This window comes from Falco biarmicus, chromosome Z (assembly GCF_023638135.1).
Source record: "Falco biarmicus isolate bFalBia1 chromosome Z, bFalBia1.pri, whole genome shotgun sequence".
Classification (NCBI taxonomy): Eukaryota; Metazoa; Chordata; class Aves; order Falconiformes; family Falconidae; genus Falco; species Falco biarmicus.
The window spans coordinates 56394443-56422008 of NC_079311.1; the positions used below are offsets into that span (position 1 = coordinate 56394443).

Genomic DNA, 27566 nt, shown 5'->3' on the forward strand with positions numbered 1-27566 from the left:
TCTTTTCAGAGAGCTAGATCACCTGCTGAACAACTTGTTGTCACTTGGGAGTAATAGCCTGTTTCTAAACACAGTGAAAAAACGCTGTCATTGAAGACTGGAGGACAATATATAACGGACTTGTGAAATGTAGCACGTGAAAGTTGCCAGATGATAAAAAAAAATATTCTGAAAGTGATATTATAATAGCAGTTCTGAATTAGATGGTAACCCCTGTAGTTTGGATGGCTCAGAACTTTACAGCATATTGATGACTTGAAGAATAAACATTGTTGACACACTGGCATAGGAAATAGTCACAGGCATCTTTGGAAGTATAATTAGAAGTAAGATTTACAGAATAAGTAAGATTAACTAACTTTAGAAAGACACTGCAAGGCTATTGCTTATGAAAATACTGCAGTCAAATTTATGGGGGAGGAAAATAATAATCTTTACAAACTCACATATGTAAAGCAATAAACTTCAGGTGACCAAAGTTATCTTTCAAGACTGACTTAGTTGAATTAATTTTAGTTTGAAATTCTAACTTCAAATAACTAAATGACAACAAAACAGGGAACTATGATTAAGCCATGACGTGTTTTTTTTTAAAGTTAATATGATACAATTTTTCTATACATACTTGCTTTTAAAATTGGAGAAAATGATAAATTCTTTAATGTGCATACAGGGATATAATACTCACTTCATTTAATTGAGATGGATAAAAATCGCAATTTACTTTTGTACATTAGCTTTTATCTACAAAATTTATAAAGAACACTATTAAGCCATGAGTTGCTACACCTCTGCTAGACACAGAAGAAATCTGATTTCTTTAAGTGTTCCTTGCAAAAACTGCTTCAGATCAAAAAACAAAGATCAAGAATTATAGGAACCTCTTACAAGCTTGATACGGACAGCAAAAGTCTGGGTTATTTTGATGACTGCAGGTACCAAAGCCTTATTGAAGTAAAATAGATGATCAGGAAATCCAAGAAAACCTCTAGCAGGAACTCAAATAAGGAAGCATTTCATTTCACACTAATCACAGAAAGGTCCTTCATATTTCCTAAGGTTTAAGAAAGAGGGCTCTGACTGCCAACAAGTCTTCCTTGGTACCTGCTGCAGTCTTTCCATTTGTGAATGATCTATGACATGCAATTCTCACCAGCACAGAAAAACAGCTGACGGAAGGAAGATACATGTTTCCTGGCTTCAGATTCACAAGCAATCCATCTTGAAGTAAAATCTATCATGACAGAGATGCCTCATTTTTTCCTCTTTATCATGATCAGTATGATGGAGATGCATATGTTTGTTGCACTGACAGGATTCTTGATCATTTAGTGCCTTTTTTGAGTGAGGAAGAGTGGAAGGGGAAGGGTTTCTTCCTTTTTTATTTTCATCAGCATTTTCTCCCTGACTTATCTGGAGTTATGATCCAGGAAAGCCTATTTCAGCTGTGTAGATGACAGTATACTGACAACAGTATTGTGACATTATCAGTACTCCAGTCACCCTTTTTTCCTGATCAAGTACATTAGCTTCCCTACAAGAGGGGGCAAGGATAATTAATTGCATGAGAAAATTACCCTTTTCTGACATGTGCCAGGTGGAGGTGGGGGAGATTACTTTTCTCATTTTTTCCTAAATTCCTTTAAAATAACAAGCATGGAATTTAGTCAACAACATAACACTTTCGTGTCCTACAACAGAAGATATTCTATTTTCCTTGGCATTCCTTTGGAATGGGAATTAATGGTTTATTTTTTAATTTATTTTAAAAAACTTTCCAGGGCTTAGCCACTCTTCATTCAAAGAGCATTGCCTCTCTTTTCTTCTGAGACCCTACTAATCAAATCAGAAAGATACCTGGTATAAATACAGGGTTGTCCTGTTTCCACTGTGATAGAGTTAATTTTCTTCTTAGTAGTTAGTACAGTGCTGTGTTTTGGCTCTGATGTGAGAACTATGCTGACAGCACACTGACCTTTTCAGTTGTTGCTGGGTGACGTTTATACCAAATCAAGGACTTTTCAGTTCCTTGGGACCTGCCAGCCAGAGGGCTGGAGGGGCACGGGAAACTGGGAGGGGACACAGCCAGGACAGGTGACCCAAGCTAGCCAAAGAGGTATTCTATACCATATGGCTTCATGCTGAGTATATAAGCTGGGGGAAGAAGAAGGAAGGGGGGGACCTCTGGCATTATGGCGTTTGTCTTCCCAGGTAACCATTATGTGTGATGGAGCCCGGCTGCCCTGGGGATGACCGAACACCTGCCTGCCCATGGGAAGTGGTGAGTGAATTCCTTCTTTTGCTTTGCTTGCATGTGCAGCTTTTGCTTTACCTTTTTCCTCACCTTTCCATTTTGTTATTACTATTATTGTTAGTATTATTGTTGTTCTTACCTCTTTATTCTGTTTAAATTATTAAATTGTTGTTATCTCAACCCTTGACTTTTACATTACTTTTCCAATTCTCCTCTCCATCCCTCTGAGTAAGGGGGAGTGAGCAACTGGCAGTGTGGTGCTTGGTTCCTGGCTGGGGTTAAACCACAACAAGGGTTTATACCCTTACAAGATCAGTCCTTCAGAAAGAAATGGCATTTTTGGCTCTTTCCAAGATCACATTTATTTTCAGTGAACCTTGCTAACATTTGCAGTGACAAATATCTTTTCTATGATAAACATAAATTTGAGTAAGCACTGGACAAAGGTAAGTGGACAGGAACAACTCTTGTTCTGCAACACACCCAACAGCTGGATACCATATCATAGTAGAAAGTTTCCTATGAAGAACAAGCTGCCTCTTCTACTGTGGAAACAACAGAACTGAGGGCTGTAAAACAAAGGTATGATCAGCAGATTTCCAGTGTGAAATCACTCATTTTGAGCCAAATCGTTAGCCTTAGAGTAAGTGAATTTGGCTCTCGAGTGAACAGATATCCAGTGATGCCTTCTAATTGCTCAGAAAATATTAAAAGTGTTTTCTTTTTTTGTGATCAACAGACTAACAAAAGGCTTCCATTTTTAACAGGTGAGCATAAATTTTGCACATGCCCTGAAACACTACTGTTCTTAATACTATAGCATGAGAGCTTATAGTACAAAGCTTAAACTGTCACTTTTATTCATGTCAAAGTAAACACAGCTTCTGCCAGTAGTCACACAATTAAGTACTTTCTTCCATATGTCCTCCTTCTCCCTTACATTCAAGTATATCCACACATTCTTAAAGAGGCATTTTTTCATTCCAAGTTTAAAATGTGGAAGATAGCTAAATGGGAGCAAAATGGAAAAAATAAATTCAATACAAACCAGATAAAATATATTGCATAAAACAAACAAAATGAAAAAACCCTCAGCTTTCAGAAACCATTATAGTTTCATTATTTTTCAAGGGGATGTTCACAGGATCTCTTGTATCTATGTATTCACAGCAAACAGCTTAAGGATTTTTTTAATAGCATGGGAAATTGGTTATAGAGATCTATCACTATTAATGCAGGTACTCTGAGGTAGTTAGGAATAGGAACCATGCAATGCTAAGAGAGTATAATATAAGAAAACGCATGGCAAGAGATCAGACTTGACTATTCACTTTCAATGCCAACAGAGGAAAAAAATTTACTCATTGAGATAGATGGTGTTTGAAGAATAAACAGTGGGAGCTAGCCCTTTAAGACAATCCAATAGAGTTTTTCAGTAACTTTGCAGAATATGGAGGAAGATAGCATGAAATGAAACCTAGTCAAACTTTGGACAGCTTGCTGAGAATACTTAAGTTTTATGTATCTTTTATGTATTTTATAGCAAAACACTGTTTTGTGAGGCTAACTTCTAGCAGTGATGCAGTGAGTTCCATGTTTTCAGGATGCTTCTAAAGCTGCAGTTAATCAGACTGGCAGGACTTACAATACAGCTTGACCCTTAATATGCATATCGCAGCAAAAAAGTAAAAATCTAATGTGAACACTATCTGTCTAGCGGGCTTTTTGGGTCTTCTGGGATACATTGCAATGCAAATCAGTCTGACAAGAAAAAACTATTAGCTAAGTAAAGACCAACTGAAGAATACAAAGAAGATTCCTGGAAAGGCCATTAGGCTTAAATTTCTCAACAGAATAACATATAATATAGTATAAGGGCACTTATTAAATAACTAAAGCAAGGCTGTAAGCAGCAACAAAGTCCTATGGTTCTGAGTTTGAAATCCAGCTAAAAATATTTTATTACATTGTGAGATGCAACTGAAAAGAATACATAATGGATATCCATCAAACTAATTTGTAACATTCTCAACAATTTCAGAGTACAGGATGAAATTATAAGGTTATGATTACTGGAAAGCTTTTGTGGGATGTCCTTTTTTAAAGTTAAAATTCCACTGTTAGAGTAAGGAAATACACTGATGTACTCATTAAGCAAGGTAAGATGATCCAGGAAGCCAACTGCTTAAGGCCTTCCACTCACGATATGCCTAAGGATAGGCTGAGCAATTTTTGACAAGTTCAGTCTGAAACTTTTCTGTTCTTCCATATTTCTCAAGTTAGTACTTCCACACATGTTTACATACAAAAAGAGACAAATTGCTTTCATTTAAGTTGTGGGGTTTTATACAAGTTGCAGAAGCAGAGCTCTGCATACATACACTGATCCATCAAAATGATTACTTTTGCCTGCCATGCCTGCTGCCCCTCACCTTGCCCCTGATAACAAGGCAAAATATTAAATACTTCCCTTTTTGCAGAGTGAGTAAATACTTTGGCCACAATGTATACTTGGAAAGGTATGGGTAATTTACACATATCAGAAATGCAAATCAACACAGGAAAATTTATTGCCTCTAGTCACAAGTTAGATAAGTGACAAAAGGCCATCTACTGCATGTGACCTACCATCATTACTGTCAAGGCATGTCAGAGAACAGAGCAATGCAGTGGACCCAAGTGTTAAAATGTTTGCTGCTTCTTTTTCTGTTGCCACATGACCCTAGCAACAGTAATGTTTTAAATTTTAATGCAGACCTTTTTTGTGGATTTTGTAAAGTATTTAATAGTTATTTGGGTTTCAGTTTTGGAAGTTGATTTGAGTTTTGAACTTCCATGTGAAGAGTATTTCGGGCATCTTAACCACAGGGCCTAATTTTTTCATGCAAAATTTTGCACTTGAAACAGTAATAATATAACTAAGCATGAAACCCAGAGTTTTAACTCATGATTGCTAGGCTATATAAACTTGGTATGTCAGAAAATTATAGCTATTTCAAAGAAAATGCAGTTTATTTAAGCCTCATGTTAACAACAATACTTAAGATTTTATTTTTTTTTAAATACAGAAAGGTGTTTATAAGCACTATTCTAATATTTTCTAGGGGACAATATAGGTACAATTCCAATTGAAATTGTGTTAATATTTGTTATGGTACTTTACATGTAACCTATATGGACAAAATCACAGACTAAAAAAAAGAATCCCATGAAAACATGGCAAAATATTTTACTGATAGGTACTCTGAACAGCTGTTCAGCTTTCCTGACTTGAGGTCTTTCTCACACCGGAACTGTTTCTTCAACACTAAAAAATGCCTTATTGAGAATATCTCTCAAATATTGAAGAGGTATTTCAAAGTACTTTGATAGTTTCCAAAACTAATACGCTCAATCCTGCCTCCAGATTCTGAGAAAGATACCCAGAGTGTAAATCAGGTTCTTTTCTTTATAAACTTACAAACCCATCTTGCCAAAATAAAGAACCAAAGCTATTAGGTAGGTGCATTTAAATTCCTTGTCATAAATCAAAAGTCAAGACAAGCCCCTTTCATCTGAACTGCTTCATTGGTTTTAATTTCACTGTAACTTAGAAGTACGCATTTTTTTCCTTTTCTGGAATAGATTCTGAACTGAATTTCCTGAAAAGTGCATGATGGGTAGAGTAATACTGAGAACACAAAAACGTTTGGCTTTGTGAAGCCTTAAAGTCATGTCCCATTTCCTAATACTTCAATAAATCAGCTTCCACATGCATGAAACTTAACAATCTCATCTTGCACATCAAAAAAAGTACTTGGGCATCCTGATGATTGCAGGTCACAAAATAAACAACACCCTGGGACAGTGGACTTTTTAAGCCTCCAGTGACCAAGTCTTTTAAATGTGACTTGTTTTCCCCTACAGCTTTAGAAATTCAATTGGATCTGCAATTCAATAATAGACAGAATAGTTTAGATCAGAAGCCCTGGGCAAACAGTCACTTACTAAACAGGTTTAACAGCAAGTCAGGAAACTTTGCAGTTCTAAGTAGAAATGGTATAGAGGAGTAAGGAAGAGAGAAAACCAGGGGTGGAGAGTTATAATGTACATAAACTATGCACTACGTAAAAGGTGGTTTCTTTCCTCCTCCTTCACTTCAGTCTCCAATATAGACTATATAAAAAACCTCCACTACAATTAAAAATTACAATCAGCAGATTAAAAGTAAAGCTAAAACACTTATTGAATGTAATGCTGATTTTCCACACAGTTATTTTAGTATCTAACAGACTACTGTAAGATCAAATTTTACCATCACAGTTTAGGAAACCAGATCTTAAAAGATCTTCTTAGTACTGATTCTAAAAGTTGTATACATGAAAGGGAAGCTCTCTCAGAAAACACAAAACTAACTGAAAAACTTTTGGTAATTTATGTCAATTTCTAGTAACAAGCTGGCCCAACTTTACTACTATTGATGTTAGACCTAACTTTTAACAAAGTATTAGAGAGTGTGTAAAATCAAAAACTTATGTAAAGTTCCAGCTAATGAGAAAACAGTTGAAAACATGCACAACATTTTGCTGCTAAGTAGTTTGTTTTATTACACAACATATTTACCTTAGTAAACATAAATGCAAATAAAACTTATGTCATGATTATGTCAAACAGTATTCACCAGATATGAAAGCCAGCATTGGTTTTTTTTAAATTTAAATAAGATTGACTAATTACAGACTAAATGCTTGAATTTCACTTACAATTTTAAGATCAGCAAAACAAGCAGTCCACAATAGTTGACTTTTGCATGTCTGTGTTGAAGTAAAGGAACCACTGCTCATTTCGGGCTCAAGTATGTTTCTCTGCCCAACATGCAAAACTATTTCAAATTAACTGAACAAATAGGGAATAAAACTTTATTCAAGTCACCTAGCCAGCAATTAAATCAAATGAGAAGCTGAATCCAGGTGCAGCTGTCTTAAGAGTCTTGTAACTACTCAAAAAAATCCTCTGATTCTTGAAGTTTGCCCTAAGCAATGGAGTCCTTAGCAGATGACCCCTCTAGAAAATAATCTGCCATGGGATCCAGCAAAGTATTTGCAGTCCTGTTAGAAGTGGTGCAGGGACAGAATCTGCTAGAGCATGAAATACTCCCAGAATATAAATGCTTTGTAGGATCAGCAAGCAAACTCCTCCCTTCCTGTTTTGTGTTTGGTTGTTTGGGGTTTTTTTTATTTTTTATAAAGAAATATGGTTGTTATGCCAACAGTTACAGAACAGCAGGCTGCAGTGACAGCTAGTGATGAAGACCGTTTATGTCTCACAGCTTCCCTGGGAGGCTGTTACTGAATTACAGATTGATCACGGCAGCAGCACAATCTCACTGAACAATGTGTATGTCCATAGGTTTGGCTTCTGTAATTATTTTGTCTCCTGTTTCCAAACTCAGGTACTTGTCAGTATACTTGAATGGACTAGATGACCTCCAGCGGTCCCTTCCAACCCTGACTTGATCATGCATACAGACTGTGAGGTGTATGACAGATCCTGGGGGATGTGTTATGATCTTGACTATTCAGTGTTGGGTGTACCAGCAGAGGGGTCAGGGTCTAACTGAAAAGGAGCAGGTAGCTGATCTCCACAGTCCAAGTTGTGGCTGCTGATTGAGGCAAAACTTCTTGGAAAAGATCTAGTCAACTTCCACAAGCCACATAAAGAAAAAGAGACAGCTGAGGACTAGATATTGATATTATGAAACCAACTTATCAGCCAGAAATGCAAAGTTTTACTCCAGAAAACCCCATAAGAAGATAGCTATAATGCTGCAACACCAACCACAGCGAGAGAAGAAATGAGGGGCATCCGTTGCTGCTGATAAATAAATCTCACTCTTCTTTAACACTGTAATAAAATAGAAGTATCTGTTTTGAAGGGTGGCATGATACAGCACATGGGAAAAAGTGTGTCTTATGAATTAAAGTACCATTCTTAATTCAGAACTTACTGGTTCTTCTATTTTTTCCAGTTCTACTGATACAAGTAGTTCACTGCATCCAAGTTAACATGAAATGATTAATTCAGTTTTAATACAATATGCACCATACTGTTACAAGTCACAATGACAAAGCCACACGAGTCAATAAACTATCTACCACAATTTTATATGCTTATATAGTTAAAGATTCCCCTGAAAACCTTGTACAAGATTATTATCACTTTTTCTATAATCTTCCAAAGAAGTAATTACAGAAAAAACAAACACCTAAATTCTGAAAGAATACACAGAAGCGATGGTTGTGGGAAGACAATGGATGTGACAAAGAACTTGTTCTTACATACACTCACAGAAGAAAAGATCATGAAAAAAGTCAGAAAACTTGCCTTAGATTTCAGTAGCCACACAATGGAGAGGAGTTTGTATTCTGAACCTGCATAAGCAGTGTTACACTTAATTCCTCTGAGTAAAGAGTCTAAAAAATATTAGTAGTTCCTACACTTGCATTTGTTTCAACACACTCTCCAGTTCACCTGTAAGTTAAAAGATGTATACAATAGAGTCACAGTAGTGACTGCAATTCACTGTAAAGCAATCTGACTTAGTTTTAATTTAGCTAATATGAGAACATGTTTAACAAGTCAATAAGGAGGAGGAGGGAAACTAACTTTTCCCCACAGAGTAACAAGCCATGTTGAAAAAGGGGTAGTATATGTACCATCTTGACTAGCAAGGTTTCTGACCTAGCCTCACACAAGTCTCAGAAGGGAACAATGAAAAAAATGACTATCGAGTAAATGGAGAACTGCTAATCAACTGTTTTCAGAATCGACCTTAATGGCTCTTTATAAAATGGTTCAGTGCTTTTCAGTGGTTTTAATGTCTTTAAAAAGAAAGTATGTCTACTAACCCTTCAAAGAACACCAAGCCAATCAGAAGATCACCTGAGGACAGGCTTAAAAATCAGAATAATTTTGGTAAAGAAAACATAGATATTTGCTAAATCCTCTTACTAGGAGGGAAACATTGATTATACAAAACCTTATTCTGAAAAACTGGCTAGGAAGTAGATTCACAGAAAAGGATTAAGGGTTTATACTGGATCAAAGATTTAACACGAGTCAATACCTTTAGTGTTAGGAAAATGAAATACTGGATCGTGAGGTGTAAAAGTTATACAAAAGAACTCCTCATCATCATTCAAATGAGGCCTGGAATTTTAATGTCTAGCTTTTGACCAAACTTGCAGAAAGATGTCACTCACATGTAGAACAGCTCGGGGAAATCACTGAAAACAATCAAGACATCCAGGAAACAGGAACTATGGGAAAAGACTGAATGAGCAGTGGTTGTTAACCTTAACAATGAACTGAACAGGGAGACAACTCTTCTATGGCATAAAGAAAGGTAGCAGCTTGTTCTGCATAGCCAGAGTGATTAGAATAAGAAATAATAGGTTTAAAATCCAATAAGAAAAATCAGATAAAATATAAGAGAAAGCCAAACAGTTAAATACATTCTCCTGTGGACTTCTAAATTCACTGCTAATGAAGACTTTGAAGAATACACCAGGTGAGCATCTATTATAAATGACACAGGGCTGTCTGATTCCACCCTGAGTAGGAAGATGAATTGGATGATTTTTTTGGGGCTGCCATTTTTGACAGTAACGCACTTAACACAAATATCAGAGCCAGCTCAAGACACAAAACGTACAAGCCAAAGCTAACTTTTACATTGCTATAGCCAGAATATTTCTTCATTTAAAATAATCAGCTTAAAATGACCTTGAGTAGACAAGCACTGCAAGCACTTCCATCATAGGAAAGGGAAAATGTTTGAGAATTCAGACAGCAGTTTATGTTTCCAGGTCTTTCTTCTCCACTGACTACTTGACAATGTCAAGTATCAAACTCCTGTAGTTTCATACTAGTTTAGATTTACAGTTGATATATAATCCAAACCTGTGCTTCCCTAAGTTTTACATCCAGCAGCAGAATCTGGACTAGCTCTTAGCACAGTATTGCACAATGCACTCTCACAAACATGATGTTTGTAACGTAAGCAGGTAAGTTTTCCACCTGTCTTTAGCGAATTATACACAAAAAGTACACTGTACATTCATGTTTGTAATTATACTGTGTAAAAACGTGCTCTGTCAAACCATGTAGACTAGTTTTGTACATACAATACTTTATCTATATGTTTTGGAAATCTTAAAATTATCAAATTTCCTGGTTTTGAAAAGACTTACCAACAACCAATCCTCACCTCCTTACTACCCCTGTTACTACCATTCTGAAAAGGGGACATGCATTACAGTTCATTAGATGTGTACTTCACAGAAGAATATCAAGAATCCTCAAGTACAACAAAATCATAGATTTGCTGTAAATTAAGTTTAGAATCTTTACTTTCAGGTCTTAAGTTCTTGTACTGTTTATTAACTGTTTTGATCTCAGTAGAGCAAAGAAATGCTCAGGACTTGGAAATGAAGCAGCATGAGAGTAAGAAGACTTACTTGAAAGTTTCCAAATTCTTAAAAGGGTTAAATTCAGGTATTTTAAAAAATAATAAAATAAGCTTCTGCAGCACAGAAAGCTGTAATATACACTGATAACTGGTCTTCTCCATCATAAAAGAATTCTTCATGTATCCTAAAGCTGACACTTAAGAAAGTGTCCAAAGACATAAGAAATATGTCAGGGTCCACAGCAAGAGAATAGTTGCAGTAGAAGGTTATCACAGTCCTGATTCAGCATATAATAACACTGATTGAAGTTTCAGCAATGCAGCTTAAAACTTATTTATGCCTTCAACACAGCAGCAAAAGCTGGATTGGGATACTTGGCCTTAACTACCATATTGTGCTCTCCCTGGTGCAACTGTGCACTCTTTAAAAAAAAACAACACCACAAATGAATAATTTTCAACTGTTAAAAACCCAACAACCAAGAAACAAACAAAAAAGGGACAACCTACCCGCAGCCATTGCTTCTCTGTGAGAGCATCACTGTAGTCCACATCCCTGCGCTGACGGGATCCTCTTCCAAATATTTTCTCTTCTTCTTCTTCACACGTAAGCCTTTCAACTTCAGCATCATCCTTAATAATCCAGGATGGTAATTCATCCTCCTCCATCAAGCGGGGCTTACGCTTGGGGTTTCTGGCATCCTCCCTGCGACGGTCCATGTCCATGCGCTGCAGTGGCAGTTGGGAAAGGATAAAACAGTTTTAAGGACAAATTTTAAGTGAACCATGGAAACTCGTGGCTAGCTAATGATACTTGAAACTTTAAAACAAGTCTTTCACAGGTACTTCCCTTCCACAACACTTCTAAATATTTCTAAAATGCAACTATAAAAAGAAGAGGCTACACTTTATTTTCAGTCAAGCTCACTACTCCAGAACTAGCTTTTACTGAAGTAAATAAGACAACACAGCAGCTAAGTGATACAACACAGATCACAAGAACACGGTTGTGTTAATTAAAAACTCTCGTCCTTTTTTGCACAGGTTTTATAATTTCTTTGTATTCATAACTGTGATCTGCAAATTCTAATCATTCCTTGACCACATCCTATTAAGTTGTTGTTATTATCTTACCAAAAAGAATAACCAAAAACACGCTAGTTTTGTGAGTCTGAATATCAGAAGAAGATTTAAAACTGGTACGACAAAAAAGGAATCAAGGCAGAGAATTAAGAAATTCAGAGAAAAGCTTGCCTACACAGTGCCAGAAAGCCAACATGCTTAAACCATGAACTTAATGCTGTACTATGCAAATATCAGAACACATACAAAAATACCAAATAAGATTAGGTAAAGTGTTAAGAATATTAGAAGGTAATGTTAAGACTTTCAGCTGAAATTGAAATAATCACATAAATTCATTTCAAGTGTGGTGAACAATTACCTCAGAAAACAGATATGGATACTTAGGATTCATTCCTGAGTATTCAGGTCATTCCCATCGCCAGCATCCACCTCTCTCGACTCTACACTGACCTATGCTCCTGTGGTCCTGTGAATCTAATGTGCGGGTTTTTTTAAGTAGCCCAAAACAGGTAATATGAACAGCCTTTTCAAATAGGCCTTTTGAAGAGTTATATAGCACTTAAACACTCAGTAATCAGTTGCTAAGCAAAGAAAACAAACAGGTGGCCATAAAGCATTTAATTTTCATTAATGAAAAACTAACATAAATAGACTCACGCCAGAATTGGCTGTAGCATCAAAACAGGCTACCGCTTTGGCCAGTTAACGTTTGAAAGACAATTATGCACAAACCCTTCCCTTGTGTCCATGATGCTGTGCTTATACAGAATGCCAACTAGACATGCCAGCATTTTACATCCCTAGTCAAGATGCAGACATGCATAAATGCAGAGGTATTATCTACCTACAGGGGCAGCTCAAATCCAGCCAGATTACTAACTGAGGCTTACTGACTGCACTGTTGAATATGCGGAATCTTCTCTCATCTTGGCACTTCTCAAATACAAGCATTCCAAAATAATTCCTCAGGCACATCACCTTACCTGGTGCCCTATCTGATTTCTAAACTCAGTGAAACGCAGAACCTAAGATGCGTGTCTTCACTCTGCGGGTCCAACTACATCCAAGAAGCAACTATAAATACATGTGGGTTTTCTCCATCTTTCATTACCTCAGACAATGATGAATGGGCTGCATAGTCTTTACTTTTTTATAGCAGACTTCATGATTTCACCTTTCAAGGAACATCTCATTCAGTCTGAATTAATTTCAAAAAATGTCTCATTGAAGTCAGATATGTGGCTTGTTTTATTGCTAACTTGGCAACTAGCAAGCTGCACTAAGAGAAGGCCCAAATGGGATAGACAGGGTAGATTTCTCTATTATTTAGCAGAGAACTTCAGTAAAGTTTGGGACGTCATATTACAATGACATTAAGTATATGAAGTGAATGCAGAAGCTTCATTTGTTTTGCTGATGACCATGTTTCCATCTCTAAGACAAAGACTGAACAGTAAGGTAGTATATTTTAACAGCTGTTTTCTGAAATACATGTGCCTGGGAAGGAAAATTACAAGACACTAAGTTAATCTGAGATGTAAGCGATACAAACGGCCATTTGTACTCAAACCACTTTTATCTCTGGGAAAGCTCTGTCCTATCTTCCCATGTCTTGCCAAAACATCTGCTTCTAAACCAGATACCATATTATATTGTAACTAATAAATTAATTGTTTTTAGACTGTCCTCAATGAGGCCTAAATGCTGGAAATGAAAAACCAATGCTTATACATAAGTGGAGAACTAAAAGTGTTGGCACACTCAAGGCCTAAAACTTCCATTTTAGAAAAAGCACAGAGCATTGCTGTCCTTTGAACTATGAATTGTTATCTTAAACTTTCTAAATCATAATTAAAGCTGTTCTGAAAAAAAACATACAAGCTACTCAGTATAAAACCAGTAATTTATACTTAGTTGCTGCTATATTGCCATTTTGGATTCAAGGAATTAAACTGTATTTGCACAGCTAGAGTATGAGCACACATTTAGCTTTCCACTTGAAAGGCTCTTTTTACATCAGAAATTTTTATTTAAGTAAATATAACATTAAACATAACTTTTTTTTCCCCAGGAAGAGTAACACTTTTTGAAGCACACTATTATAAAATGACAAGAGTTGTACAGAAAACACTGAAACACTGACTTTTCTACGAATATTTCCTAAACTTTTTTACTATGTGATGAGGTGCCGTCATTTGCAATGAATACAAAAGGAGGACAGTGTGAAGTCTGAGGCTATCTGGAGTTTTTATCTCTTGTTATACATATGGAACCTCTAAAAGTCAGGGGAACAAAGTCTACTTGTACACATCCTCTTTCTGAACAGTGTAGTTAGTTTTATAGCTACATCTCAGGATCTATGCCAAGGAATGCTTCTAACCTGAAAAGTGACAGCAGAACAGCTGCTTAAGGAACTTATGTGCTCTCTTGCCTATTGTTTTGGGACTGCTCTCTTTAAATAAGCAAAATATATGCTTTTACACCTCTAAGCCAGTGAATGAACAAACCAAAACACATTTGTTGGTTATTGCAGCTTACTGCATTCTGATTATATCTGCACAACCTTAAAAGAGACAATAAGGTGGCATAGGTATCACTGAGGAAAGGAGAATAGATGCCTGTGTATCTGACTATGCAAGAGCTAAAATATTAATAAAAAGATGACCAGAAAACCTGACTGCAAACTTGTTTTTTAGACTTTTCTTTTATAAACAGTTTACTAAAATGAAAAACAATTTCTTTATTAACAATTATTTCTTAGCCATTAATATTTAACTTTACTGTTTCTATCTCAAGTGTTTTAAAACTCCTGGCTTTTGAAGCATGTTAGCTTTGCATCTTCAAATTTTTATTACCTACTATCAACTCTTCATTATCCCTTAACAACCTTCATGTAAATTAATGCGGAAAACACAAATTCAGCCCACACAGTGCTAAAACTGTCTTCACTCTAGGCCCCTCAACTGTTTTATTGAATGGCTGTTAATAGCCTTCAAACTTAATCCAAAAATGTGACTTTGTAGAATTTTCCTGCAAACAGGCATAAATTCATCAGCTACTTTCAATCTATGGATTGCTAGTACAGCTGCTGTAGGATTAGAGGGCAGCGTGCTTTACTTTCACTACTGAAGTATTCTCCTGTTGCTGTGACAGTGGCTCCCAAAGGTCCTCCAGCAATCCTCACGTTGTACACACACTAAAAGGCAAGAGACGTGCCTACGCTGACAATTTAGTAATTACTCCACCAGCACTGTAGCAGCACTAGCAAAAATGGGAAGTACCAATAAAAATTAGTTGCTCACATTTGATCCGCTTCACTAGCTCTCCTTCACTGACTGTTCAACAGCTGTAGCAGCAGAGATGCAGCTGACTAGGCCCCTGACAGAACCATCGGCAAACCCCAGTGAACTCACACAGAAACAGCACTGTCAGCCTGCTAATCTTGCCACATTCCTGGAGTTGTCCTTGCCAATATCACAGCCCAAAAGTCAGAAGAAACGTTGAAAAATAAAAAGCATGTTGTAAAATGAGCAGGCTGAACTGTGCAAACACTGCAGATTTCTCAGGTCGTGCCAGACCCTTTCTTCAGATCGGCACTGTCCCACAGCACTGTCCACAAGGACCTCTGAAGTCTTTCTGTCACGTGAGGAGCTCTGTATTTAAGTACACTATCTTTCTTTGCTCAGGTGAACAATGCAAGTAAATAAAGCCTACTCCTCCAATAAAGTTCTCCAAAATTTGAACAACAAAAGGCTAAGGCCTTTGTTAAAAACACTGGAGAAATACTCCATTTACGATCATATCATTCTTACCATAAAGAGATCAAATTCCTCCTCTCGTCGGGCAATCATCTGATTCAGAGTCTCATCATCAGGAACTTCATCTTCCTCCTAGTTACACAGATAAATAAAGGTATCAGGAAGAAGCTACATGCCACTTGAAGTAGCAGCCTCCATCAGGTCAGTGTTGCACTGACCCTCCTTCCGTCACAACACGCGTGAAGCACTCAAAACTGAAACTTTTAAAGTGTTAAGCAATTAAGTAGTAATGCAAAATAGACATCATTAGAGAGGTGACTGGGACTTATTACCCCCTTCATAAACTGAGCATGAGGAAATGAGCAAATATGCAACCAGGAAATTTGGGGTTGTGGTTTTCCTGGGTCAGAAGCACAGTTAGTGCTTCAGTTAAAATATATGCATTTCCGTTCTGCTCTTCTACAGTACTCCCTCAGAAATACCATTGTGCATTATGAGGTCTTTGCTGTCAAAGCAAGGAGAGTGCAAAAGTCCTGGTTAAATGAAAAAAGAAGAAAAAAGTCATTATACTGGGAAAAAGCCCTGCTGAATCCCTCTTGCTCTGGACCATTATCTGCCTACAAATTGAGATGTGAACCTCTGACTTCAGACAAAATTAATTATTCCATAAACACAGAAACAGTCCTTGGTAAAACAATTTAGAACAGTAGAATTCAACTAAAAATGTTAAAGCTGAACAGCTATGATACCCATTTTAATACAATCAGAGTCCACAATGTTCAGTTCCCCTCCTGAATTGTTCTTAAAGCACGTGGCATTTCAAATCTGACAACAGGTCAATCGAAACAATAAAACCACATACTGGCTCCTACACAGGGCTTATTGAACCTATATTACAGTATGCTGCAGTCCTAGAATTTTTCATGAAAACTCATGTTTTGTACTTAGTGAAATGGGAGTATAGAATGCCGCACATAGCAGCCAAAAAAACCTAATGTTCTGTAGCTTTTTCCCCCTGAAACAAACAGAAAAGGTCTTTATCTCTATCCACACATCTTATTTACCCTCTACTGGCAATATTTCTGTATCTCAGAAAAAAATGCAGTTCTTATTAATGCAATTCCCAACAAACTGAACACCTCTGTATCTTAATGTACATGTAATTTACATTTTAACATGAAAAAAAATAGCTGGGAAAATGACAGAGAGCTAGTTCTTCTCAATTCTAGTCAGTGCACCTTTAATGTTCAAGAAAAGGAACATAGTTACACACACAGACAGACTAGTATATGTCCCTTCTTTTATGATCAATGAAGAATGTGACCCTTAATGAAAGTTTCATATTCTTCCTATCATCTCAGACAGAGCAGCTTGTGATCTGAAAACAGTAAGGGATCCCACTGCAGAAGCTGTAACAACAATGCCCACAACATCTGTGGTTAGTCTTAATAATCCTGTTGCAACCAGGCAGCCTTGGCAGAAGAAAAGTTTATAAACACCAGTGCCAATGAAAAATACCTCCATGAACAAATTACTTCTAATCACCTGTCATACTTTCCTATTATTCCAATGTATCTTTCTAAATACACAGAAAATCTTTGCTTTATCTAGTACTACTGAAAGAAAAAACAGAGCAAATAGGAGAGGAAAGAAGAAAGAAAAATAAGAGGAGTTTTGATACTGAATTTACGAAAACTACTGAGAAGGTACAAATAAGAATATAGTGCTCTACATACAAGTGCAAAAAACTTTGATATGCAAGTTTAAACCATGCTTAGCATAGGAATATTTAACTAGGTGGTCACTACACAATCTCTTTATTAGGTGTTCTAGTGTGTATGTGCAAGTCAAAGTTGCTTTGAGATGAGTAACTTTCAACTGAAAGATTTACTTTTTCTTGTCACTGTCTCATTTGATACTCAAATTTTGTTTCCAGTGATGTTGCAATGAAGAAGCAATGGCTGACCAGTGCAGGATGGTGCAAATTCAATCCCTCTTACTCCCTCAGCAGTTTCAGTGTTTGGGTGAAGTTTTGCATTGTCTCTGTTTACAAAGAAATTTTACTTGAAAGCTTCAGCTTCAGTCTGAATGTTAGGGGTCCCAAATATGGCTTTCATCCAAATGTTGAATTTTGTTCACATTAAAAGAAGAGTCTGCAGTGACAGGCAAAAGAAGGGGCTCACCATTCCATGCCAATGCAACACCAATGTTTGCTTTAAAGACTGATGCTGAGTTATGGCAAGCAAACCTTGGTTAAATCTGTGCTTGCTTCAGGATGGTAGACCAAGAGTATTTGAACAACACCCAAGAAGCAGATTGCTCTGAAATCATCTATGAAATAAGGCATGTCAAGTAGGCCTGAACTAGAGTCTTGACTTCTGAAACAATTTCAGAAAAATATTTTCTAGAGCTATGAAAACATAACAGATTTACATCAATTTTAAAAACAAATCGGCTTATGGAAAACTTCTATTGGTTTCAAGTTCATCTGTCTACTCATATAGATGGTATTGGCTGGTTGAGAACTACAGTTTTACTTTATCAAAAATGGTACATATACAACATCCCGTTTCTGCATTCAAACCCTAAATAAGAGAAAATTACTGCTAAACAGTTTGTCAGTCCTCTTCATTTCTTATGAAAAATACAAATGCAAGAATACAAAATTCTATCTTAATGATATACTAGCTTTTTCTAATGCACAAGAAGACAAAGAGTTTAGACAATTGTTTAACTATTGAAGAAGTAAACTCCTTGGTCTTTGAAACTTTACCCCACATAATGAAGGATGCCTGTAAAACAGACTATAGAATCTTCTTTCCTTTGAGTGTCCACCCTGTTCAGACATAAAAGGCACACTCAGAGGCAAAATTAGACTTTAAATCTCTGTGTCTTTAACCAGTACAGGTTATTTTTGAGGTGGGGAAAAAGTACTGCAGAATGGGATTCTTTTGTGTCTTCAGTGTAATTGATACATTTATACACTCTGTCCCAAATATGGCTTTCATCCAAATGCTGAATTTTGTTCACATTAAAAGAAGAGTCTGCAGTGACAGGCAAAAGAAGGGGCTCACCATTCCACAATCACAATTTCAGAGAAGAATACAATGAAAAGACAGGGACATACAGTCAAGTGATTCTATAATTTCACTTCTCACTATTACAAGGAAAGACTTGACAGCTGGTTTTTTAACAGCTAATTGTTTCTTGAAGAAGAAGTGGTAATCAGAAGTCCAGGTTGGACACAGCACCAGAAAGAGAGTTATTTTGCTGGCTTGCCCTAACCCTAGAGCATATCAAAGCAGATCTTAACTCTTTGGATCCAAAGGATCCAAAAGAAGCACAATAAGCAGAGTCTTTCAAGATTGAACCTAGGTAGTACTAGTTGCTCAGCATGTCTGAAAATCAGATTACTTAGTTTAACACCTCAACTGGATTTAGGAACTGTTTTATAATCTGTTTTGGAAAAAATCTTGAATAAAATTCTTTGCCAAAATTATGAGACAGCAGAAAGGGTTTAAGTTACAATGCCTAATTCTACACTAAGATTTAATTCTAACAATTGCATCACAACCATTACATTATAACCTATTACTGTGAGCCAAAAACAAACAAACAAAACAAAAAAAAAAAAACAAAACCAGAGAGAAAAATTAAGTTGTTTCTTTGACTGGACGGCAAGAACATGATGACATTTCTGATTTCAAAGGACAGGACAAACTTTGGATCTGAGGAAAAAAATGGCAAAGTACTTCCTGGAACATTCCCTTACTGATTCCTTCTCACCACTTTACCTCATTTTCTTCTTCATGTTCCAATATAGCCTGTAGGAAGGCTCTCCTTTCATGGCTTGAAGATTTCTGATCAAACATTCCAGCCTGAATAACTTTTTGATCTACATTCAGCTTATACTTTGCAGCAGCAAGTATCTTCTCTTCCACACTGTTCACAGTACACAGTCGCAGGACTCGAACTTCATTCTGCTGACCAATTCGGTGAGCTCTGTCTTGGGCCTGCAAGTCCTATTAGGCAAAAAAATACAAGGAATGATTTATAATGTAAGTCTGCTACAGAAATTGTTCTCTGCTTAAAGGACATTATAATGCTGAATTCTTTTTGTTATACAAAGGAAGTACTCAAACAACAGTCCACCACAATTCACATGGTTCATTCCTCATCATCAAACTTCATCAGACCAAGGTAAAGGGAAAAATAAAAGGAAAAAACATGGACATGCTCTGTACCGTGTGCATGCAGTAAACCAAAAACTTCTTGAAAGCATGTGCAGTGACTGAGAACGGCTGATGTATTTATTTTTTCCCTTCCATTCAAATCTCATGGCCTTCCAAGCCAAAATGAACCCTAAAGTAAAACATGTCTTGTCTGCAGGAAAAGAAAGCAACTAATTACTAGGAAAAAAACCATACAGAAACTTACCTATTAAAGACCATTGCTAATTCTTAAATACATGAACTAAAAATTATTTGATCTGTTGAATTGGCTTTTAACTGGGAATATTTGCATTAAAACAGCTTAAATATGATCTTCCTGATTTAAAGTTCATACATACAAGAATGTGAATCAATATAACTATTTTTTGGTCAGGTGACTGCACTTAAGAAATGGTGAAAATAAAAAGTACACTGCAGGTCATAGGTAAAGAATTTCTTTTATTAATTCAAAATCTTATCTATTTTTTCGGGGAAAAGAGAAATCCATTAACTCCTATAAATGATGTGTTTCTACTTCAGCATAGTCAGATAATAAAGGGTATTTAACCTCAAAATGTATCACAGTTTTGTGCTACCGCACAACACAGAAATTTCTTAATGTAGAGGGAAAAAAACCAGGCAATGAGTGTGCCTGTTTCAGTCCAGCACCTTGCTTTTGCCACCGGTTAGCTCTTCCCTCCCACAATTCCCTTCCCAAGCACTACATCCCATGAGGCTGCTGCAACCTAAAGGTGTATTTGAAGTTCGCATTAACAGTGAAGATGAAGCTACAATATGAATTTGTTTACATAATTATTCTCAGAAGCACAGGAAAATGGTAAAGCCAGGAAATGTAAGTATTTCTGGAAATATGCTGTTTAAGTGCTACCTCTCCCTCACCTCCTCTTCCCCCTCAGTTATCCCCTTTTAGCACACTGCTCATTAAAATGAACAGCTCAGTCCCATCTGCCAGACAAGAGAAACTGCATGCACTGAAAAGAAGGTTGAGGGGAGACCTTATCACTCTCTACAGCTACCTGAAAGGACGTTGTAGTTAGGCAAGGATGGTTCTCTTTTCCCAAGTAACAAGCAATAGGACAAGCGGAAACAGCCTCAAATTGTTCCAGGGGGAGCTTAGATGGGATATTAGGAAAAATAACCACTGGAACAGGCTGCCCAGGGAAGTGAGTCACCATCCCTGCAGGTATTTAAAAGATGTATAGACATAGTGCTTAGGGACATGGTTTAGTGGTGGACTTGACAGGGTTAGGTTTATGTTTGGACTACATGATCTTAGGGATTTTTTTCCAACCTAAATGATTCTAAGCAATCTGCCAATTGAACACTCCAGAAAATATTCTGTAATTTTCACTATACCGCAAGGATTTATTGCTATCAAACTGTTGAAATATACAGTACTCTGCACTAAACTTGTCTGTGAAAGTGACCTGAAGACAACCAAAAATACAAAGAATGAAGTGTTTTCTACGCTGCTTTCAAAACCTCTAAATATAATTTCTTATATAAAAAAAAATTTCTTAAGCCTTGCTTTAAATGAGTCACCATGGCATCTATGGGAGTTCAAATGCCTTCAAACTTTTATATAAAACTCTCTTTAGACTCACTTCCCTTACTTTTACATGTGGCCATTGACTACGATGCGATTTGCATATATTTGCACAATAGCTGAAAACATACAGATAGCTAAGTACTTTCAGAGATATTTAAGTACATTAAAAAAAAAGGCACTAAGTGACAAAGATTTCAGTTACCTCTTCTGGATTTTTTAAATAAGCCAAGCAGTTTGATAATCTCTTTTACTAGTCATCTATACTCACTCCTACCCACCTACACCAACAGTTTAAGTTCAGTGTCTCAGGCCAAGACTGCTGCACTCATACGGCTAATAATTTCCTGAGACAGGCAGTGCTCTGCACAGCCTTTACTAAAATAGGGCAACCTATCTGCTGAAGACTCAAAATGTGGAGTTACTTATGTCCTAAGAGTTAAAGAATGAGTACAATTATACAAATTAAGCAGGCCTATAAGGCCCCTAGCTCTCAGGATTCCAAGACTCAGACAAAGTATATATACAAGCACAGAATTACTGATTACAACCGAAATGTTTCCTGGTTGTAGCAGTTTGCTTCACTAATTTTGTAACAGTTTTCTTCACTCAAAGCAGCATTTTATGACTTATCTGGATCTACTCCTTTCACCCCAGGTGATATAATCCCCAATTTAAAAAGGAACCCAAAAAAGCATGATGATATTCTTTGCAGATTTCATGAAGGTAAGTAAATAAAAATACCTGGTGAGGATTCCAGTCACTATCAAAGATTATAACAGTGTCAGCAGCCTGGAGATTTAAGCCTAGCCCTCCAGCTCTTGTACTCAGCAAGAAGATAAAGTACTGTGACCCAGGTTCGTTGAACTTCTTCAACAGAGCAGCTCGATCCTCTGATTTCGTTGTGCCTGAAAGGATATAAAAAAACCCCAACCTTACAATAAAGATGTGAACTAAAATAATGTAAATACAATGTCAGCTGCTAAAGGTACGTATTAGAAGGGAAATCTTAGCTCACTTGCTCTTTGCCATATCTGCCACATTTTCCATAATACAAAATAAACACTGGCCATGAATGTTTTGGTCAACTGCCTATCACATCTAAGAGGCAGACTTCTAAATACCTCTTATTAAGTATTTCTTCTGACGTTTCAGAAGTGGACTTTAAAATGCTGGCTAACATTGTTTTTTTATAACTCACATAAATGTCAACTGAAGTTGCTACACACAAACAGAAGAGAGCTACAGTTTTTATTAATGCCTTCTGGACACAACAGCATCTAAATATTTCAAAAGTTACTTAAAATACAGATTTATCAAAATGTGAGTGTTAGCCTTCAGAGTCATAATTAATATGAAAGGGATTGAAAATTCTTAAAATCTTGAGGGTGATAGTGTACAATGGCTGAGGGAGGGCAGGCAAGGAATTAAATACTGGTGAAACCATAGACAAAGTTCTAAGTAAAAACCAAGCCCTGTGCACTCTGACAATGAGATGAATTTCATGTACTTCGACAACAGTATATGCATCATCTTAGCCTGGTCCACTGTTTTCCTCACCTTTTTCACGCTTCTGTCTGTAACTGAAAGCCAAAGAAAGTCTGCTGGTTTAGGAAGGTATTGATAGATGTATAGAAGATGGATGTTTTTCTGTTACTGTGGTAGGTTGACCCCAGCCAGCTGCCAGACTCTCCCCCCACCCTACCCATCCTCAACACTACAGGCAGAGAAAATAAGATGGAAAAGCTCCTAGGCTGAGATAGAGGAAGTTTAATAAAAGTAAAAGCTGTGCATGCAAGCAAAGCAAAAAGAGGAATTAATTTACTACTTCCCAACATCAGGCAGATGTCCAGCCATGTCCTGGAAAGCAAAGCCTCAGCACCTGTAATGATTGCTTGGGAAGACAAATGCTGAAATGAGGAATGTCCCTGCATCCTCTTCCTTCACCTCAGCTTTTACTGCTGAGCATGTCCCTTTGGTCTGTTTGGGTCAGCCGTCCTGGCTGGGTCCCAGCTCACCCCCAGCCTACTAGCCTTGAAGGTGGAGGGGTAGTTTGGAGAGAAAGCCTTGACACTGTGCAAATATGGCTCAACAACAGCCAAAATGCTGCAGTGTTATCAATCCTGCCTAGCCAGAAATGCAAAGCACAGCACTACATGGGCTGTCAGGAGGAAAGTTAACTTCATCCCGGTCAGACCCAGTACAGTCACAGAGCCAAATGGCTAGCCCACAGAAACCTATTCCCTTCAGAAGCACATGACTTGGGTAGAAAACACTCTATGCAAGCAGACAGCTGGATAGTATCTACATACATATTACATTCCAGCCTGGAAGATATCATCACAAAACTGGGTTTTTTTGTGTTGATAAAACACAAAAAAAGAAGAAAAAAGTTGTTGATAAAAAACTGAAAAAAGAAGAAAAAAGGGTTCATCTCACTAGTTTAAGAAATTACCTGCAAAACCTTAAAGAAAACAAGGAACTGTATTTACTACACTGCATATTACCATAGACATCCTAGCATGAAAAAGAATTAATTTTAAAATACATGGTATAAGGTAATTTAAAACATTTTAAATGCAATATAATGAATATTTCCTGAATGGAAGCTTTAAAACATCTGCAGGCCAGAGGTGCAAGGAGGGTTTGGGTAGCACAGTTCTATTGTTCTGTAGCCAGTTTTGACAAAGGCATCCTGTGGCAGTGAGACAGCTTGTTTGCATCTCAGATTCATTACTCCATATTACAATTGAGGATAACAGTGTTTCAAGTCTATGTTCATTAATATTAGTAAAGGATGAGAACACTTCTCATCATTACTTTTTCTTCCAAATAAAGCATGAAGCAAAAAGTCTACTTAAAATGCTGCAAAAAGGATATCCAAAAGGACCTTAAACTCTCACTTTATTCAAGAACCTTAAACTCTCACTTTATTCATGCCATTCTTTATATTTTTCTTAAATCAATGCTTTTCTATTAAAAAGCTGTATTTTGATAAATGCTGCTGGCCCTATGTTATACTATAATGTGTGAGATAAATACATTAAGTAAAAATAATGAATATTTAAGAAGGTCAGTATGAGGCAGAGATCACCAACATGAAAGAAGGCAAAATGAAAACTTGTTTCAAACCGGTTTAATCCTCAGATGCTATTTTTAGTTATTTTCCTTTCAATATTACCCCACTATGTTTCTAAAACATTTTTTCATTCAAAGGTAATAAAACATATCTATACATAAAGTAATCGAGGCTACTGACCTTCCTGTGAAATTCAGGAAGAAAATCACAGGTACTACTTTACCTGTCACTGAAATTCAGCTGTCCTGTGGAGAACAGCAGCTGAACTTTAAACAGGCACAAATTAATTAATTCCCTGGAATTTCAGCAGAACACTGGCATTATCATCTCTCATCATGCGAATACTTTCAGGCAACTTAGATGGTGACAACTCATTGGGACCCTGGATTTTAAACCTTGTTAGAAAAGAGATCAGCCCCTAAATATCAAATCTCTACATAACCTGCATTCCAGGAACAGACCTCAGTGTATGTCAAAACAATCCCTCCACTGAATGGTTTGCAGGTTAAACAGATGAAAGAAAACAGTCAAAGAGCCAGGGAGATGGAGAATTAATTAAGATCAACTCTGCCAAGAGAGGCAGAAGTACATCTTCCTCAGTACCTTCTCTGTAGGAACAGGGAAAATTCTAGTAAGCTGCAGCTTAAGAGTCTACCGCCATAACTTCAAGATACTACCCTTGCAGACTCTTCCTTCATGGATCTGTCAAATCATTTTTTGAACATGTGTACACTTTTGTATAGTCACATCACAGCACTGCTGTGCTAGGAAGACACTAGCAAGAGAACCCAGGTCTTCCATGCCCAAATTACTGAAGCATGCTACCTCCTTATTATTTATCCTTTTTTTCATTTAGCTTACCATCAAGACGCAGGTAAAGGAAATTTCGAAAGGCAAAGTAGTCTTCCATAATGGTCATAAGTGATGTCATTTGACAGAAAAGAAGCACACGATGGTTAGTAGCTCGTAACTTTGGTAGAATACGATCGAGTAGCTCAAACTTCCCTGAGGCCCGATAAAGTTCAGCTCTGTTGAAGAGAAAAAGCACAGCAAATGCCAGAATAAGCTTGCATTTAGAAAAGTTTTTAATCATTATCATGTCAGAGTATAACAGAAAGATGAATTTACTTAAGATAAAACTAATAGCACTTTTCTCTCTTTAAACTGTTTATATTGATTAAAATAAAAAATAAACACCTATGTGAATTCCTGTTTGCAAAGGATTTTTCTTCAATTATGAAAACTGTGTGGACTTTCAGCCACACAGAATACCCTCCTTTATGAAACTAAATTCTGTTTCATTATTTATCTAAACAGACATTATTTCTCAGCTAGATAAGCATTTTATCAGTTAAGACATTCACCTGCTAGTTTTGCTTTCAACTGGCATTTACTGCAGCTGTAAGTTGTATTTAATCAGGCACGTTAGAAACAATTCCCTTTCCACTCAACTACTATGTACATGAAAGTGAAATATTCCAAACTTAACCAATGTACAGAGATAATGGGAAGAGTCTGACAGAGGATATACTACTCTTCAGCCATATATCCTTAGTAGTCCTGAACAATGTTTGGTTGCTTTGATTAGCTGCTCTTCTGTCTTCTATGCAAAACAAGACTCTTAGGAATGAAACTGAACTCATAACTGAGAAAAGTAAACAGGTTGTCTAAATCAGCATCACAGCAATATGCTTTACAAAAATAATTTTCACACAACTTTTTTTCCAAGCTTAAGTCTGTACTCTCAAAATATGATTTATCATTAGCAACAGTACACTGAAGTCCACAAGACACATGGCTTTCTGATATGCAAACATATGTAATCAGCAAAAGACTAAACTATTCGGGAGACAAGTGGTCTCATACACTAGTTAAGGAAAAAAAAAAAGAAGTATCATTAACACCTGAACAAGAAGGGAATCACATGGCAGATATACACCTTTCCTAGAGAAAGCATTAAGTTCTAGACAGTTGCACAAAGAAGTGCCAAGGACAAAATTTAAATCTATGTAATTTGAAATAATGGAAGAAATGCTACTTTAATTTGGAATAAAGATGGTAAAGAGGTAAAAGCAGAAAGCAAAAATTACAAGAAAGAGAAGAAAACCCCAACTGATACCTCTGAAGAGTCATTCCAAAGAATTTCAGATGCTATCTGAGCTATTCCAGTACAAGGGTATGTGCCTTGTACGTGTACCTGTAAATTTTTAGCATGTACCTTCTAAAAAAGTAATGTGATACATTAGTTCCAATACAACATTATGAACAGGAGGAAAAACTGAAAGTTACCCATTGATGACACCATTTGAGTAGCCTAAGTGTTCAGCGAAGGACTCCTGCAGAGTTATACAAAATAAACAGATTATTATGAACTACAAAGTAACCCAAAATTATGCATTTTTATATCAATTAAATATATGACTGTTGGGGCTTGAGTTCCGTTATGTTCACACTTTTGGAATCTACCTTGTAGCAACAGTGCTCTGCTTAACATTTTCCTGTACTACTATTTTTTTAAATTCATGGTTTGCAGAAGAAACTTCCATCACACACAATTTACCAGTTTACAAACAGTGTAGAAACTAATTAATTTATACTAATTACTGGAAGATCCATTTGGAAATCACTCAGTTTAATTAGTTAGCACACAAGAGAACAAAAAGTGAAAACTACAATGATAATACATCACAGTAGGTACTTAATTATTCTTTTCATAAATGTAGTTACACTCCCGATATTTATGATGCTTTCTATCTTTGCAGATATATTATTACATTTATGTACTTCGAGTCCTAATGAGAGATACTATATAGATAAGTACATTTTTGCTGAAAAAACAAGGTGTATATAGTAGGACAATTCTGGCTGATACTGTAAAAGATTAGCAACCTGCTAATTACAAAGATCCTGCACATGACATTTGAACTAGAGTCTCTACATCATAGATCAGGTCTAAGTAGAGATTAAGTTGCTCTGGAATGTCTTAAGTTAAAAAAAAACTTCATTTTTTAAAGGTGATGTCTCCATAAGATTAAATGCTTTAAAACTAGACTTCAGATTGCCAACAAAAAATTGGCGTTTGGTCCATTTGTTTCTAAAACAATGACCGTAATGACTTTTTCAACTGTGTCCTTTTCAGCAAAAATGATGTGGACAGAGATG

General features: G+C 36.6%; 1 protein-coding gene across 5 annotated transcripts in view; it reads right to left on the reverse strand.

Annotated features, from left to right (window-relative positions):
- SMARCA2 (SWI/SNF related, matrix associated, actin dependent regulator of chromatin, subfamily a, member 2) overlaps positions 1-27566 on the reverse strand; it is a 120085-nt gene that overhangs the window by 22938 nt on the left and 69581 nt on the right. For all 5 annotated transcript variants that reach the window (XM_056323761.1, XM_056323766.1, XM_056323763.1 and 2 more), the window contains 6 exons: positions 26694-26740; positions 25266-25432; positions 22070-22233; positions 19342-19569; positions 15602-15679; positions 11214-11432 (listed from right to left, as the gene is read on the reverse strand). In XM_056323761.1, the coding sequence (XP_056179736.1) occupies positions 11214-11432; positions 15602-15679; positions 19342-19569; positions 22070-22233; positions 25266-25432; positions 26694-26740 (903 nt within the window). The remainder of the gene's footprint in view (positions 1-11213; positions 11433-15601; positions 15680-19341; positions 19570-22069; positions 22234-25265; positions 25433-26693; positions 26741-27566) is intronic.